General features: G+C 39.1%; 1 protein-coding gene across 5 annotated transcripts in view; it reads right to left on the reverse strand.

Annotated features, from left to right (window-relative positions):
* Positions 1-15,875, reverse strand: part of VWA3B (von Willebrand factor A domain containing 3B) — a 189,355-nt gene that overhangs the window by 44,724 nt on the left and 128,756 nt on the right. For all 5 annotated transcript variants that reach the window (XM_060187501.1, XM_060187502.1, XM_060187500.1 and 2 more), the window contains 2 exons: positions 11,283-11,370; positions 11,047-11,203 (listed from right to left, as the gene is read on the reverse strand). In XM_060187501.1, coding sequence (XP_060043484.1) covers positions 11,047-11,203; positions 11,283-11,370 — 245 coding nt within the window. The remainder of the gene's footprint in view (positions 1-11,046; positions 11,204-11,282; positions 11,371-15,875) is intronic.

Below are 15,875 nucleotides of genomic sequence, written 5' to 3' on the forward strand. Positions count from 1 at the left end.
TAAATGTGCATAATAAAGCTCTCCAAATTTACAAATGTATGGTTCAGTTGCAAATCAACACCACCAAAACTATTTAGCAACATTTCACCTTGATCATCTTGACTCCTGACTTAATGTACTTAAACCCACTGCTTACTTCCCTCTTTTGTGGATTTGGATCTCATGCCTTGCATGGCCATCCTGTACTTCAGTGTGGTAGTAATTCAAATGTGGCTCCTGGGCATCCACTCTCATTCCTTTCTGTATGCAGATTTAGGGAAAGACAAAGTCATACTCCACACCTTCAGTCTGTGGTCTTAGTTTTTACAACATGATGGTCACTTGTAGGTCCCATAAGATATTGTCTTTATGATGTCAATTTTAGTGTGGCTATGAGGTCATAAGGGACATTCTCATAGGCACTTGAGGGATGAGAGTCAATGGTTGCCCAGCTTGGGTAAAGAAGCAAATGGGCTACTAGGGTAAGAGAGAGGCAGGCTGGGAGTATGGATCGACCTGTCAACACCCATGTTCAGCGGGGAAGCAATTCCAGAAGCCAAACCTTCCACCTTCTGCATCCCACAATGATCTTGGGTCAATACCCAGAGTGATAAAGAATAGGAAAGCTATCAGGGGAGAGGATGGGATACAGAGTTCTGGTGGTGAAAACTGTGTGGAGTTGTACCCCTCTTATCCTATGGTTTTTTCAGTGTTTCCTTTTTATAAATAAATAAGTAAAAGAAACTAAAACAAACCAAAAAAAGAAGCAAATGGGAAAGAGGAAAGCTGATGAAGAATTTGACAACTTGTCTAGAGAGGAAATTGAACCACCTAGTCATAACTTCTTTAAAGATGGTTTACTAATTGACACTAATAATTCAAGTACAGTCAACTAATGAAGGACACTTCTAAAAAAATATTTAATAACAGAAAGGAACCTCAAGGTATTTACTATTTTAATTTACTTGAGGTTAACCTAAAAGCTTTGCCTGACTGATACTATTAATCTCACCCAGTGTGAAATTTTGACTATGAGAAAGGAAGAAAGGGAAGGAGAGGCCCTTAGCCACTAGTGAACTCAGGCTTTATTTATATTGATAATAATCATCACATTATATTTTTTCATTTAATTAATTAATTATTATTATTTTTAACCAGAGCGCTGATAAGCTCTGGCTGATTGTGGTGCAGGGGCTTGAACCTGGAATATTGGAGCCTCAAGCATGAGTCTTTTTGCATAACCATTATACTATCTACCCTCTGCCCCATCACATTATCCTTTATTCTTTTCAGTCACTAAGTACTCTCCATGTTTATTTTATCAGTCCCTCTATACAAAGATCTCTACTTTAAAAAATAACCATTTACTGAATACAATAAAGACTAAAAACTATATATGAGTTAATGGCTCATACATTTTTGAAAGTTCATATTATAAAACATGAAAATTTGGAGTTTACTAGGTGTGTATTCTTGATAACTGAGGCATGATTGACTCTAACTTTGTTGAGTAACATTTTAAGAGTTATGTGGGACAATAGAGCACCTTGACAGTGTGCCCACTTTGTTATGCATATGAGCCAGGTTCTAGCTTGTCCCCCACTGCAGGAAACTTCCTTCAGTGCTGGGGAATCTTTCCCTCTCTCTTTTTCTATGTGGGAGAAAAAAAATGACTCAGAGCAATGAAGCACCATGACAACAACAAAATGAATTCTTAAAAATTTATGTGAAGGGTCTGGGCAGTGGCACAGCGGGTTAAGCGCATATGGCATGAAGTGCAAGGACTGGCCTAAGGATCCCAGTTCCAACCCTTGGCTCCCCATCTGCAGGGGTCGCTTCACAAGTGGTGAAGCAGGTCCCTTCCTCTCTGGATTTCTCTCTGTCTTATCCAAAACAACCACAGCAATAATAACAACAATGATAGCCAGGGCAACAAAAAGGAAAAATAGCCGCCAGTAGCAGTGGCTTCGTAGTGCAGGCACTGAGACCCAGGGATAACCCTGGAGGCAAAAAAATTAAAAAGTTATGTGAATGTGAAGATTTTGAGACATATTTAGTTTACATAGTAAACTACTTCCAGGCAATAAAAGAACAGGTCCTGGTGCACGTTGGTAGAGAAGGACCTAGGTGGGTTTTAGAGTGTTACGTAGAAAACTGAGAATATCTGATTTCAACAATTACCACCCAATTATAAATAAATAAATAAATAAATAAATAAATAAATAAAACTGGAAAAGTCACTGGGAATGGTGGTTACTGCACATGTTTAAGAATACAGTGCTATAAAATAATCCTTTCTATCAATATATATTTTGGTTATGCTTAGTGCTACTATATTTGAAAAACAACATATCACACTTTGAATAGCATTTGTAACCTCTTACACTTAATATTCCTCATTAGCTATTACTCCTTTAGCTGAAATAATCTTAGATGCTCTTAGCTTCAGATGAAATGATGAGATCAACTGCTTTGCTCAGAACCTAACATGAAGGATTTACCACATACTAGATTAGGGTTTTCCCATTGCCTGTAGGAGTAAATGACTAAGTTGGGGTACAAGCCCTGAATACTTGGTCACAAAGATATATTCTGAACCCTTTTAGGATATAACAGAAAGGCCTAGTGACACATTGTTGAAGATATGATGATGTTGATGACAGACTTTCCAATGATGCAAAATAATAGTTTGCAAATTATTACAGTTTCTTTCAAATAATCAGCACTAAAGAATTTTGAATTTCAGATTAATCAAGTAACCAAGACAACTTTATTCTGTATGTGATGATAAATTAATCCTTTAAGAGCTTTAGCACAATTATCTGGCCCATATCTAGTTATGAAGAATTGTGAAAAGAATCTCTCTGCTTAGTACTTCATTTCCAAGGTGACAAATCTGCTGCTGCAGGAAACAATGAAACACAAAATGGCACTGAGTGCAGAAGAAAGAGCCTATACATAAGTCATGAATGAGACAAAGAGCTGGGGACAAAGCCAAATACTGCTTTACAATTCTAACCAGACAGATGTAACCATGCACAAAGCACAAGAGTGAGTCAATTAAAATTCTCAATGAAGTGGGTTATAGTGTGAAGTGCAAGGACCTAGGACCAGTGTAAGGATCCAGGTTGGCATAAAGATCCTGATTCGAGCCCCCGGCTCCCTACCTGTGTGTGTGGGGGGTCGCTTCACAAGCAGTGAAGCAGGTCTGCAGGTGTTTATCTTTCCCTCCCCCTCTCTGTCTTCCCCATTCCTTCTCCATTTCTCTGTCCTATCCAACAACAATAATAATAACCATAACAAGGATAAAACAGCAAGGGCAATAAAAGGAAAAAAGAAAAGCTTCCAGGAGCAGTGAATTCATGCTGCAGGCACTGAGCTCCAGCAATAACCCTGGAGGCAAAAAAACAAAACAAACAAACAAAAAAACCCACCATATTTCCTTTTCTGCTCCGTTCTACTTTTTTCTGTTTACTTTTAAAATAAAACCTTAGGTCCACGTCTAAAAGGAAAAAAAACAAAAACAAACAAAAAAACTACATGTCCTACTAAGTGGGATATATTTTGAGATTATTGCTTTTCTATTTCCATTTATAGCCAAAGATCCCTTCCAATCACAGAAATCATTATGAAATGATAGATAAAAGTGTGCTTTGCAGGTAAGATTGAAATTCATTGCAGTATATTTCCCTTATCAACAGGATTCTTGTGTTTTATCAATAATGGGCATGGCAACTTACTGGCACTGTACTAACCAACAACACATTTGTGATGAGGATTACAATGCCACAAAAGCCACCATGCACAAAAGCCCATGAATGCACTTGAAAAACTGCTGATTCTCTTCCCTTGAGTTTGTTTTTTAGCCAGAAGACTAGATATTCTCTTGAAGAGCAGAACCCTCTCTATTCTCCTTCTTTCCTTTCTCTTCCTCCTCTATTTTATTTATTTATTTTTTTATATCTCCCTTCTCTCTTTTTTGCCACCAAGGTTATCACTGAGCTCCATGCATCCACCATGGAAGACTTTTATTTTTAAAAAAAGATAGACAGTGAAAGACAAAGGGAGAAAGAGGGATATCACAATACTTCTCCATTGCTCATAAAGTTCAGGTAGGTGCTCCCAGGGGCTTGAAGCATCCATAGCGTGCTCTCTCTGGGGTGAGCTATCTTTTTGCTCTCTTTTCCATTTTTCTTTGTCGGGTATCATTATACTTTCTTAATCAAATGGCTTAATTTTGTCTACTTGACATAAATAGCAGCCTTAGTTCCATCCCCAATTGTTACCTGGGCCATAACCCCTTAGACTTTGCCTCCTGATTGGCAAGTGATGTCCAAATCTGAAACCTCTCTAATTATTCTACACATTATAACCCAAACCTAGACTTAATCTCTCCTTTGCTAAAAACCCTTTGGGTCTCTTCAGGATGACACTCAAAACCCTTAAAGTTAACTAAGGCCTTTCTATAACCACATATATTTGAGATGACAAACCTCATCTGCTCCCCACTGCCAAGGATATTTCTCCCCTTATCTTATCACCCTCATAATTCTTCCCCAACACAAATAAGGAACCAAATGGATACCCAAGGTCTAAGGTCCAGACTAGGCCCAGACTTTTCTCTTATAATAGAAGATTCCTGGGCTAAGGAACTTTCCAGCATTTTAACTCTGCACTTCTCCATCTTCACAATGAACTAAAACCTCTTACTTTAATACTATTTCCTCAATGAGATTGTCAATGGGGTTTAGGTAGAAACATTGCCTGTCTTGTCTGGCTACACTCTAGTTCAAAGTCTTCTTACAGTAGGCATGTGATACTAGTTGAATATTTTTGAAATAAAGTCCAATATTTGAAATAAAATCCAATATTAATCTGCCCATTATATGCACAGATTTGTTTAATTTTACAATGATTTTAGAGTTAAGATATTATCATCACTAAAGTCTAAATGCATTTTATCCATCTTGGAGGGCATATTTATGAATGCTGGAGTGTATTACTACATTTACTCTTTCAGCATAATAGTCAGTGAGGTAAACAAGAATAAGATTTATGTCTGCATACAACTGAAGGACTTTCAAAGTACTTTTATACTTGGAGAATGAATGCTTTCAGTATGTGTCTATATATAGTTTCTCTTAGGGAAATATGTTTGTAGAGGCATAAAATAATAGAAATGTAATTTTCTTGTGTGTGAAAGCAAAGTGAAGACCTTTGGGGAATGAGAGGACGGAAGGGGGGTGGTGAGGGCACTGAGGTCCTGTAACATGACAATAGAAAAGGACCTAAGTTGAGGGTGAGAGTGTTTTATAGACACCAAGGTTGATGAGAAATTGTACCCATGTTATTGACTATCTACTGGAAACCATTAACCCTCCCCAACAAAATGATTTTTAAAAAGTAGATGCTGAGACACCCCCCCCCAAATATATCTGCTTGCATTAAGAGTGGCCTTGGGGAAAGAAAGGAAAAAACTTGGGCAGGGGTAGATACCATAATGGTTATGCAAACAGACTCTCAAGTCTGAGGCTCTGTCAAGTCCCAGGTTCAGTTCCCCCACACCACCGTAAGCCAGAGCTGAGCAGAGCTCTGGTAAAAAAAAAGAAAGAAAGGAGAAAACTTAAGGTGAAACTTGGGAGTGGATGTAGTGTGTTGCACCAAAGCAAAGGTCTCTGGTGGAAGAGGAGAAGGGTGAGGGTGAGGGTGAAGAGTATGCTAGGGTCCCTGTGGGCAATGGTGAAAAAGGATACAAGTTGAAGGTGACAGTGTTTTGACCTATCAGGAGAAATAAGAAATCATGTGCCAACATGATATTGTATACCATTATTCCCCCAGTAAAATGATATGAAAGGGAAAAATTAGAATTTATTGAGAATATATTCATTTATTACTTATCAAATAAGAATAAACCAATAAGGGTCTGGCAGCAGTGCACCAAGTTGAGTATACACATAACCATGCACAATGACCCAGATTTGAGCCCAAGTTCTCCATCTGAAGGGGGGCAAGTCTGCAGATGTCTCTTTTCTTCTCTCTCTTTCTCCCTCCTTTATCCCTCCCTCCCTTCCTTCTTCTACCTCTCATTTTCTCTCTGATTTATCTAACAATAAAAAATAAGAAAAATGGCTTCCAGGAGTGGTGGATTCATCATGCAGGCACTGAGCCCCAGAAATAATGCTGATGGCAAATAAATAAATAAATACAAATAAATAAATTCAAAATCATTTGCTTTATATTTACATCACATCATTATTTGTTTTAGGTCTTCTTTACTTAATATCTTTGTCTATGTAAAACATTAAAATGTGCATGATGTGTGAGAAACCAGGTTCAAGCCTCTGGTCCTCACCTGCAGGAGGAATCTTTACGAGTGGTGAAGCATGTCTGCAGATATCTCTCTTTTTCTCCCCCCCTTTAAAAAATATTTATTTATTTATTAATGAGAAAGATAGGAGGAGACAGAGAAAGGACTAGACTTCAGTCTGGTACATGTTATGCTGGGGATTGAACTCAGGATCTCATGCTTGAGAATCCAGTACTTTATCCACTGTGCCACCTTCTGGACCACTATTTTCCCTCTATCTTCCCACCTTCTCTCAATTTATCTCTTTCCTATTAAGTAAAATGAGGCATCATGCAGGCACTGAGCCCCAGTGATAACTCTGGTGGCAATAAACAAATAAATAAAAACTGATAATACTTTGGTAAAATGTTATATGGAACACTTTGAATTATTTGGTTTCTTTTAGTTATTTCATAAAACATTTCACATACATAAAAACAAGTTAACACACTGACTAAGAAGTGTTGTTACGTGGTTTGTTTGTTCAACATTATCTTGGCAGCTTTTCTCCATGTCACTACTCTTTAGAAACACAGTATTTAATGAAAATAAGACACTTTGGGAGTCAGGCAGTAGCGCAACGGATTAAGCACAGGTGGGGTGTAAAGCACAAGGACTGGCATAAGGATCCCGGTTAGAGTTCTCGGCTCCCCACCTGCAGGGAAATTGCTTCACAAATGGTGAAACAGGTCTGCAGGTGTCTATCTTTCTCTCCCCTTCTCCTTCTTCCCCTCCTCTCTCCATTTCTCTCTGTCCTATCCAACAACGTCAACAACAATAACTACAACAATAAAACAAGGGCAACAAAAGGGAATAAATAAATATTTTTAAAAAGAAGAAGAAAATAAGACACTTTATCTGGTGTATTGCACCAAAGTAAAAGACTCTGGGGTTGGGGGGGGGGGGAAGGGCTCAGGTCCTGGAAAACAGAAGAGGACCTAGTGGGGTTTGAATTATTATGTGGAAAACTGAGACATACTACACATGGAGAAGCATTGTATTTTATTTTACTGTTGACTGTAAACTATTAATTCTCCAATAAAGAATTTTTTAAAAGGATACATTATCATATATATTTATCTAATAGATATGTAGATTGTTTTTAATTTTCTTGCTTTTCCTATAAGATAGCAATAACTATTCTGAAAATACTTATATTTCAATAGTTGCCTTACATACCTACATGTGAACTTACATGTGAATTTATAGGAAAAGTTGTAAGCTCTTAGCATTACTGATATATTTCCAAGGTTATACTAATCTACATTCCCACAGTCAGAAAATGAATGTGCCAGGAGGTAGCACAGTCAATAGCATGCTACAATGTGCAAGGGCCCGTGTTCAAACTCCCACTCCGAGTTTCATGAGTAGTGAAGCAGTGTTGCCTGTGTCTCTCCTTCTTTCTACCTCTCTCCTCTCCCCTGTCAATTTCTCTCTGTTTCTGTTTCCAACCTGGGCCAGTTCACCCCTCCTTAGGCAACCTGGTGGTGCCCCACTCCCGGGAGGTCACCATATTGATGCCGAACTTAGTGCGGACACCCGCAGTGCAGCCCAGAACTCCTGGGCTCAATCGATCCTCCTCCAGCCTCAGCCTCCCAAGTAGCTGGGACTACAGGCGCGCGCCACCACGCCCGGCTTCTCTCTGTTTCTGTCCTACAAAGGAAGGAAGAGAAAGAGAGTGAGAGAGAAAGAGAGAGAGAGGAAGGGAAAAGAAAGGAGAAAAAGAAATGAAATTTCTATTTTCATCCTATCTCTGCAATCATTCCTTATTAATATTTCTTTTTAAAAATTTTTTAAAGATTATTTATTTATTTATTTTATTTATTCCCTTTTGTTGCCCTTGTTTTATTGTTGTAGTTATTATTGATGTCGTTGTTGTTGGATAGGACAGAGAGAAATGGAGAGAGGAGGGGAAGACAGAGGGGGAGAGAAAGATAGACACCTGCAGACCTGCTTCAACACCTGTGAAGTGACTCCCCTGCAGATGGGGAGCCGGGGCTCCAACCGGGATCCTTTTGCCAGTCCTTGCGCTTTGCGCCACGTGCCCTTAACCCGCTGTGCTACCGCCCGACTCCCGCTTATTAATATTTCTTAACTATACAAGTTTGATGGTCAGAGGAACTGTGGTCTAATTGCTTCTCAACTTTTTCCTAAATGTACAAATTTGTTTGTCAGAAAGATATATTTGTATATGTTGTATTACATTTTTGTGTTTTTCCCCTAGATCTTCTACTAGGGTACCATCATTTCCTTATTATTTTATGATATGAGTATATTCCTTTATATGTGTCTATTTAGTTATATACCTAATACCAGTTTCTACATATAAGCACTACTGATTTATTTGTAAATACACTGATTCAAGGTACGACTCCAGGGTTAGTGAAATAGCTCACATGGATAGTGTACCGCTTTTGCCATGTGTGTGATCCAGAATGGAGTCCAGCACCTACAGCAGTGAAGAAAGCTTCAGTTTTGTGTTTTCTTTCACTCTCTCTCAGCCTGCTTCTATCTTTAAAAAAAATAAGATACTGCACCAATAACTCTGTCACATATGTTACAAATATTTTTTCTAAGATCCGCCTTCATTTTTTTATAAGATTTTTATTTATTTATTTATTCCCTTTTGTTGGCCTTGTTGTTTTATTGTTGTAGTTATTGTTGTCGTCGTTGTCGGATAGGACAGAGAGAAATGGAGAGAGGAGGGGAAGACAGAGAGGGGGAGAGAAAGACAGACACTTGCAGACCTGCTTCACCACCTATGAAGCGATTCCCCTGCAGGTGGGAAGCTGGGGGTTTGAACCGGGATCCTTATGCCGGTCCTTGCGCTTTGTGCCACGTGCACTTAACCCGCTGCGCTACCGCCCGACTCCCTCATTTTGTTTTTTATGCAGAACACTTTATTAATTCTATAAATCTATTTTAATTTTATGCATATACTTTCTTATGTTATTATATTTGTTCTTAAGAAATTAACTTTTCAATATATTTCAGGTTGTTGAGAGGTTGAAGCACAATAAGCACAAGAAAATTCTATTTCCAAGGAGTACTCAGTAAATATAAATAAATAGAACATGATATGCTGTCACCAAACTTCCTAGAAGAAATAAATCAAAGCTTGTAGTTGCTTCTAGAGAAAGGCAAGTTTAAGTGATAAACTGATACCTGACTTACTAGGTTTACTAGAGGTAATAAGTAGAATCTGCCAATCACAGGCACCATCAGGAACAGGACTACTTGTTCACCTGGAGGCAAAGTTATCAGGGGTTCAGCCTAAGTGACCATACAACCTCCAGAGTAAGACCTACTGGTCACAGCATACCAGGATGCATGTTACATGAATCTAATTTAAATGTGACTAATAGAAAGAAATTCACTAATTTACCTAGTTCTTCCAAATACATCAAATTTTAGCTATTGCAAGTTTAGTGGTATAGCCTTTTCTTTTTTCTTTTTAGCTTTGCTACATTTGACTTTTAACTTTTTATAATGGAAATTTTCAAGTATGTAAGGGTAAAAAAAAAAACAATAGTAGAATGTGTCTCTCTGTACCCAATACTCCTGTTATTCATATTCAACCATTATCAACTCATGATCATTTTTTCTTTGTCTCCTTCTTCCCCTCTACTATTCTCACAATCTGTATTATTTTAAAGCAAATCCTAAACATGGTATATTTGCTCTGTAAATGTTTTTGTTTAAGTCTTTCAAGGATACTATTTTCATTTAGTTACTTGGCATGTTCCTATTTAAATCATTAGTTCTTGTTATATTTATTAGGATGTACCATAGCTCACTCTTCCTACTCTTTTTCCAAGTCCCTGAACAACATGGCTGTCCCCATAGGATTGCTCTTACTAAGAGTAAGAGCCTCCCACTTGTCCACTTCAATGGAGTTTAGTATTTATTTGGTTTTTCTCCACATTTGACCCTAACATGCCCTACTACTGGAAATTCTTCTCTTTCGGGGGTCGGGCGGTAGTGCAGCAGATTAAGCTCAACAAAAATTTCTTCTCAGCTTAAAAAAAAAAAAAAAACTTCTCTTTCTCTTTTTTATTATGCTACATATAACTTTTTCCCCAGTGGCTAAAATGTATTTCTGTGACCAAAGCAAGGGAAATGGAAAATTACTGTTGAAAATTCTAGTTAACATCTCTATTGTAAGGTAGAAACTTTGGTTTTATGAGGCTTTAATTCACACCTATTAGCTGGGGAGACAAAAGAACTCTAGTTTAAATAATAGTAGTGAGAAAGAAACTGTACTTTGAGTATCTATTAGGGCTAGGCAGAGAAAGGAGTTCTAGCTTACTGTAGAGAACTACAGTTAAATATCTATTGGTACCAGGAAGAAAACAGTAGCTAATCATTAAGACACCTGGCCTTACTTTTTTTTATATATGAATGAAGCTGAGAATCTGGAGTGCTGCACATAGGCAGAAAAGAGAAAACTATATAATTGGAAAGGATAAAGAGGGTGGGGAAAAAAAGATTGAAGAGGAATACTTCTCTTTCCCCCACTGGCCAATGACTTTCTTTCTTTTTCTTTTTGCTTTCCTTACCAAAAGTTCTGTGCTATTGATTACTTATTTGAAAAATATATTATTTTTGGACTCTTTGTCACTTCTACTACAACTGTACAAGGCACTGATGTGGACTACATTTTGTGAGAACAGGAAATGAAGTATACAGCAAATTGGGATATAGAGAAAAATCAGTCTTACTTCATCAAAGACCTTGGAAACAACTTTCTTGCCAAGAATGGGAATATAGGTGGGGCAATGAGGAACAGTTGCTGCTGATAAAGCATCCATGATGGTGAGTTTCTTGGCAACCAAACCATGGATCTTGAGCCAGTCTTCTGAAGACATGCCTGGAGAACTAAGAACATAAGAGTGTGCATTTTAAAACTTACATTAATAAAAAAGCAAAACTAGTATAGCAAATTTGAATTACTCACTCTGGATCATAAACTTCACTTTCTTCTCGAATCAGTTTTTCTAACATGTTGTCATCTATATACTCATTTGTCAGCAGAATGCTCATTTCTGTGGAAGGAGAATGGCAATTGTATAATTTCTGTCATAAAGGGGGTTAATATCAAAATATAAAAGGATCACACTTAAGTTGTGACAATAAGCTAATAGATGAACCATATTTCAGAGAACATTGACCTACCAGGCTGGTTTCTCAGCAAAGATTCATTTATAATGCATACAAAAGACTGCTATAAAAGTAAATACAGTACTATCATTTAAAAAAAAATTTTAATGTGGCAATTTTGGGACCAAAAAGGCTTTACTACTCTACGTAGTCTCAATTGGTAGGTAGGTATGTAGGTAGGTAGGCAGACAGACAGACATGAGAGGGAAACTAGAGAGAATTCAGAAAATTTTAAATGAAGGGAATCCAGTAAGCCTATTCACTCCCTCATTCCTGATCCTGAATAACAAGATTCCCTGTACCCTAACCCAGATGAATACCTAACCATGGTAACTGCTTGTACTGCTTCTGTAACCTGAGGCTAATTTAGCTTGCTTCCACTTGATGGTTCTTCTTCTAGCGTTTGCCCTTCTTCCGTAGCCAGTCAACAGCGTCAGGTTGAGCCTGATGTAAAGTTTCGAGACCTCCTTTGAATCTGGAGAGGTGGCAGTCATTGACTATGTGGGTCATAGTCTGTCTGGAGCCGCAGGGGCAGTTCGGGTCATCTCTGGCTCCCCAGCGATGGAACATAGCGGCGCACCGGCCATGGCCTGTTCGATAGCGATTGAGGAGGGCCCAGTCATAACGTGCTAGGTCAAAGCCGGGTTGACGCTTGCAGGGGTCTGTGATGAGGTGTTTGTTCTTTACCTCAGCTGACTGCCAACTCTGTTTCGATGGTATAAAGATAATGTTAACACACCCATTTAGGGCCAGAGTTTTCAGAGTGATCTGAACTCTTAGCATGAATAAACTTTCTCTTCAATCCACCTCAGTGCCAGTCTCCTTGAATGCCAGTCTACTTGAATCCCAGGGTCTTTCCCTAACATTTTGGAGGCTTTCCAGAGAGATGGACTGGCCACAACCATGATGTTGGGTCTATGGTCCACTTCTCCCAAGAGCCCCAGTCTGCCACTTGACCGTGGAACTGGGAAGCCCAAGCGTCTGAAGATTTCCAGAGTCCCCTGCCAGGTCTGAGGGATAGGCTGTGGTACCTGAGATGACAGTTCACCCTGGGTGGAGTCATAGAAATAAGCAACTGTTTTGTTCATATCCTCTGCCCATTTTTGGATGGGGTCATTTGCTTTTTTGGTGCTAAGTTTGCTGAGCTCTTTATATATTTTGGTGATTAGTTTCTTGTCTGATGTATGGCATGTGAAGATCTTCTCCCATTCTGTGAGGGGTCTCTCTGTTTGTTTAATAGTTGCTTTGGATGTGCAGAAGCTTTTCAATTTGATATAGTCCCATTGGTTTGTTTCTGCTTTAGTCTTCCTTGCAATTGGGTTTGATTCATCAAAGATGTCCTTGAGGTATAGGTGGGAAACTGTTTTACCAATGTTTTCCTCTAAGTATTTGATTGTTTCTGGTCTGACATCTAGGTCTCTGATCCATTTGGAGTTGATTTCTGTTTCTGGTGAGATAAAGTGGTTCAATTTCATTCTTCTGCATGTTACAACCCAGTTTTCCCAGCACCATTTATTGAAGAGAGCCTCCTTCTTCCATTTAATCCTTTGGGCCCCCTTATCAAAGACTAGATGTCCATAGGTGTGGGGATTTATTTCTGGGCTTTCAATTCTGTTTCACTGGTCTGTGTGTCTATTTTTGTTCCAGTACCATGCTGTTTTGATGATGATGGCTTTATAATATAGTTTAAGGTCTGGGAGTGTGATGCCTCCATTTCTGTTTCTTTTCCTTAAGATGGTTTTGGCAATTCTAGGTGTTTTCAGGTTCCAGATAAATGATTGTAGTATTTGTTCTATTCTCTTAAAGAAGCATGGTGGAACTTTGATGGGTATTGCATTAAATTTGTATATGGCTCTGGGGAGAATATTCATTTTGATGATATTTATTCTTCTAATCCTGAGCATGGGATATCTTTCCATTTCTTGGTATCAGTTTCTATTTCCTTGAGTAGCGACTCATAGTTTTCAGTATATAAGTCTTTCACTTCTTTGGTCAACTTTATTCCTAGGTATTTGATTGATTTTGCTGAAACAGTAAATGGGAGTGATTTCTGGATTTCTTCTTCAGATTTAGTGTTTGCATAAAGAAATGCCACTTATTTTTGTACATTGATTTTGTAGCCTGATACCTTGCTATATTGCCTAATAACTTCCAGTAGTTTTCTGCAGGATTCTTTAGGTTTTTCTATGTATACTATCATATCATCTACAAAACATTCACTAAAGAGGAGATCCAAAAGACTAACAAACATATGAAAAACTGCTCTAGGTCACTGAGTGTCAGAGAAATGCAAATTAAGACAACACTAAGATACCACCTCCTGTAAGAATGGCATACATCTAAAAGGACAGCAGCAACAAATGCTGGAGAGGTTGTGGGGACAGAGGAACCCTTTTACATTGCTGGTGGGAATGTAAATTGGTACAGCCTCTGTGGAGAGCTGTCTGGAAAACTCTCACAAGGCTAGACATGGACCTTCCATATGATCCAGTAATTCCTCTCCTGGGGTTATACCCCAAGGACTCCATAACACCCAACCAAAAAGAGGTGTGTACTCCTATGTTCATAGCAGCACAATTCATAATAGCTAAAACCTGGAAGCAACCCAGGTGCCCAACAACAGATGAGTGGCTGAGAAAGCTGTGGTATATATACACAATGGAATACTATGCAGCTATCAAGAACAATGAACCCACCTTCTCTGACCCATCTTGGACAGAGCTAGAAGGAATTATGTTAAGTGAGCTAAGTCAGAAAGATAAAGATGAGTATGGGATGATCCCACTCATCAACAGAAGTTGAGTAAGAAGATCTGAAAGGGAAACTAAAAGCAGGACCTGACCAAATTTTAAGTAGGGCACCAAAGTAAAAACCCTGTGGTGAGGGGTAGACATGCAGCTTCCTGGGACAGTGGGGGGTGGGAGTGGGTGGGAGGGATGGGTCACAGTCTTTTGGTGGTGGGAATGGTGTTTATGTACACTCCTAGTAAAATGTAGTCATATAAATCACTAGTTAATTGATACGAGAGGGGGAAAATTAATTGTATGTCTCGAAGTTCTTCAAAACACAGACTGAATCTTTTCAATATATAGGCTGTGTAATTGATATGCAGACTCTCTCAAAAGCCTAGACCAAGTAGATCAGAAGCAACCAATAGCACAGCTATATACAAGATACTGGGTACTGTACAGCAAACCCTAACAAAAGGACTTTTCAAAGTTAACCCAATTACCAAATAATGTGATAACATTAACTATTGATTGTCTTTTTGAACCCTAAGACAGCAGGAACCTCACATCTCCACTATAGAGCCTCTATTTCCCCTGTCCTAGAACCATTGGATAGGGCCCACTTTCCCGTATGCCTCTCCCAATCTATGTCAAATAATATTGCATCCGCCGATCACAACCTAATCAATGCAACGATTGCCACCTCAACATGCTTCACTTCAGACTGTGTCCAGAGACTTCACATGTGGAATGACAACCCTTCAGCTTCATTACTCGGGTGAGACCTTTCCTTTCATAGTATACTCTAATTCCATCTCAGGTGGTTCACTTTCTAACAAAGTCCCAAAACCTAGATATACACCAGTTTCTGTGAGAGAGAGTATATCTTCACACGTATCTGGAAACTACTGCAAAATATATACCTGAAAGCAGAAGCACACTAGAGTTTGCAGTGAGTACCTCCCTAACACTTCCTCTCCATTATTCCAAGCTTTGGGTCCATGATTGCTCAACAATTTGTTTGGCTTCGTATGTTAACTCTCTTTTCAGTCACCAGGTCCAGATGTCATCAGGATGCCGGCCAGGCTTCCCTGGACTGAAGACCCCACCAATGTGTCCTGGAGCTCAGCTTCCCCAGAGACCCACCCTACTAGGGAAAGAGAGAGGCAGACTGGGAGTATGGACCGACCAGTCAACGTCCATGTTCAGTGGAGAAGCAATTACAGAAGCCAGACCTTCTACCTTCTGCAACCCACAATGACCCTGGGTCCATGCTCCCAGAGGGATAGAGAATGGGAAAGCTATCAGGGGAGGGGGTGGGATATAGAGATTGGGTGACGGGAATTGTGTGGAATTGTATCCCTCCTACCCTATGGTTTTGTTAATTAATCCTTTCTTAAAAAGAAAAAAAAAGAAAAAGAAATAAGCAACTGAACTGGTACCAAGTCTGTACATGTGGACCATGAGTACTAGGAGCCCTCAAGTCAGTAAGGAGCTGATCACTCTGTCAGGACTTTGTAAGTCCCTTGAAACTGAGAGCCAGAGTGCCAGTGGGTGTACTAAGGGCCAGAAGCCAGGGGCAGAACAGATCCCATCCATTCCAGACTATATAACCTTGGAAGTGGAAGCCCGAAGTAGAGGTGGTCTCAGTCTGTTTTAGT

The sequence above is a fragment of the Erinaceus europaeus genome, chromosome 3, assembly GCF_950295315.1.
Source record: "Erinaceus europaeus chromosome 3, mEriEur2.1, whole genome shotgun sequence".
Classification (NCBI taxonomy): domain Eukaryota; kingdom Metazoa; phylum Chordata; class Mammalia; order Eulipotyphla; family Erinaceidae; genus Erinaceus; species Erinaceus europaeus.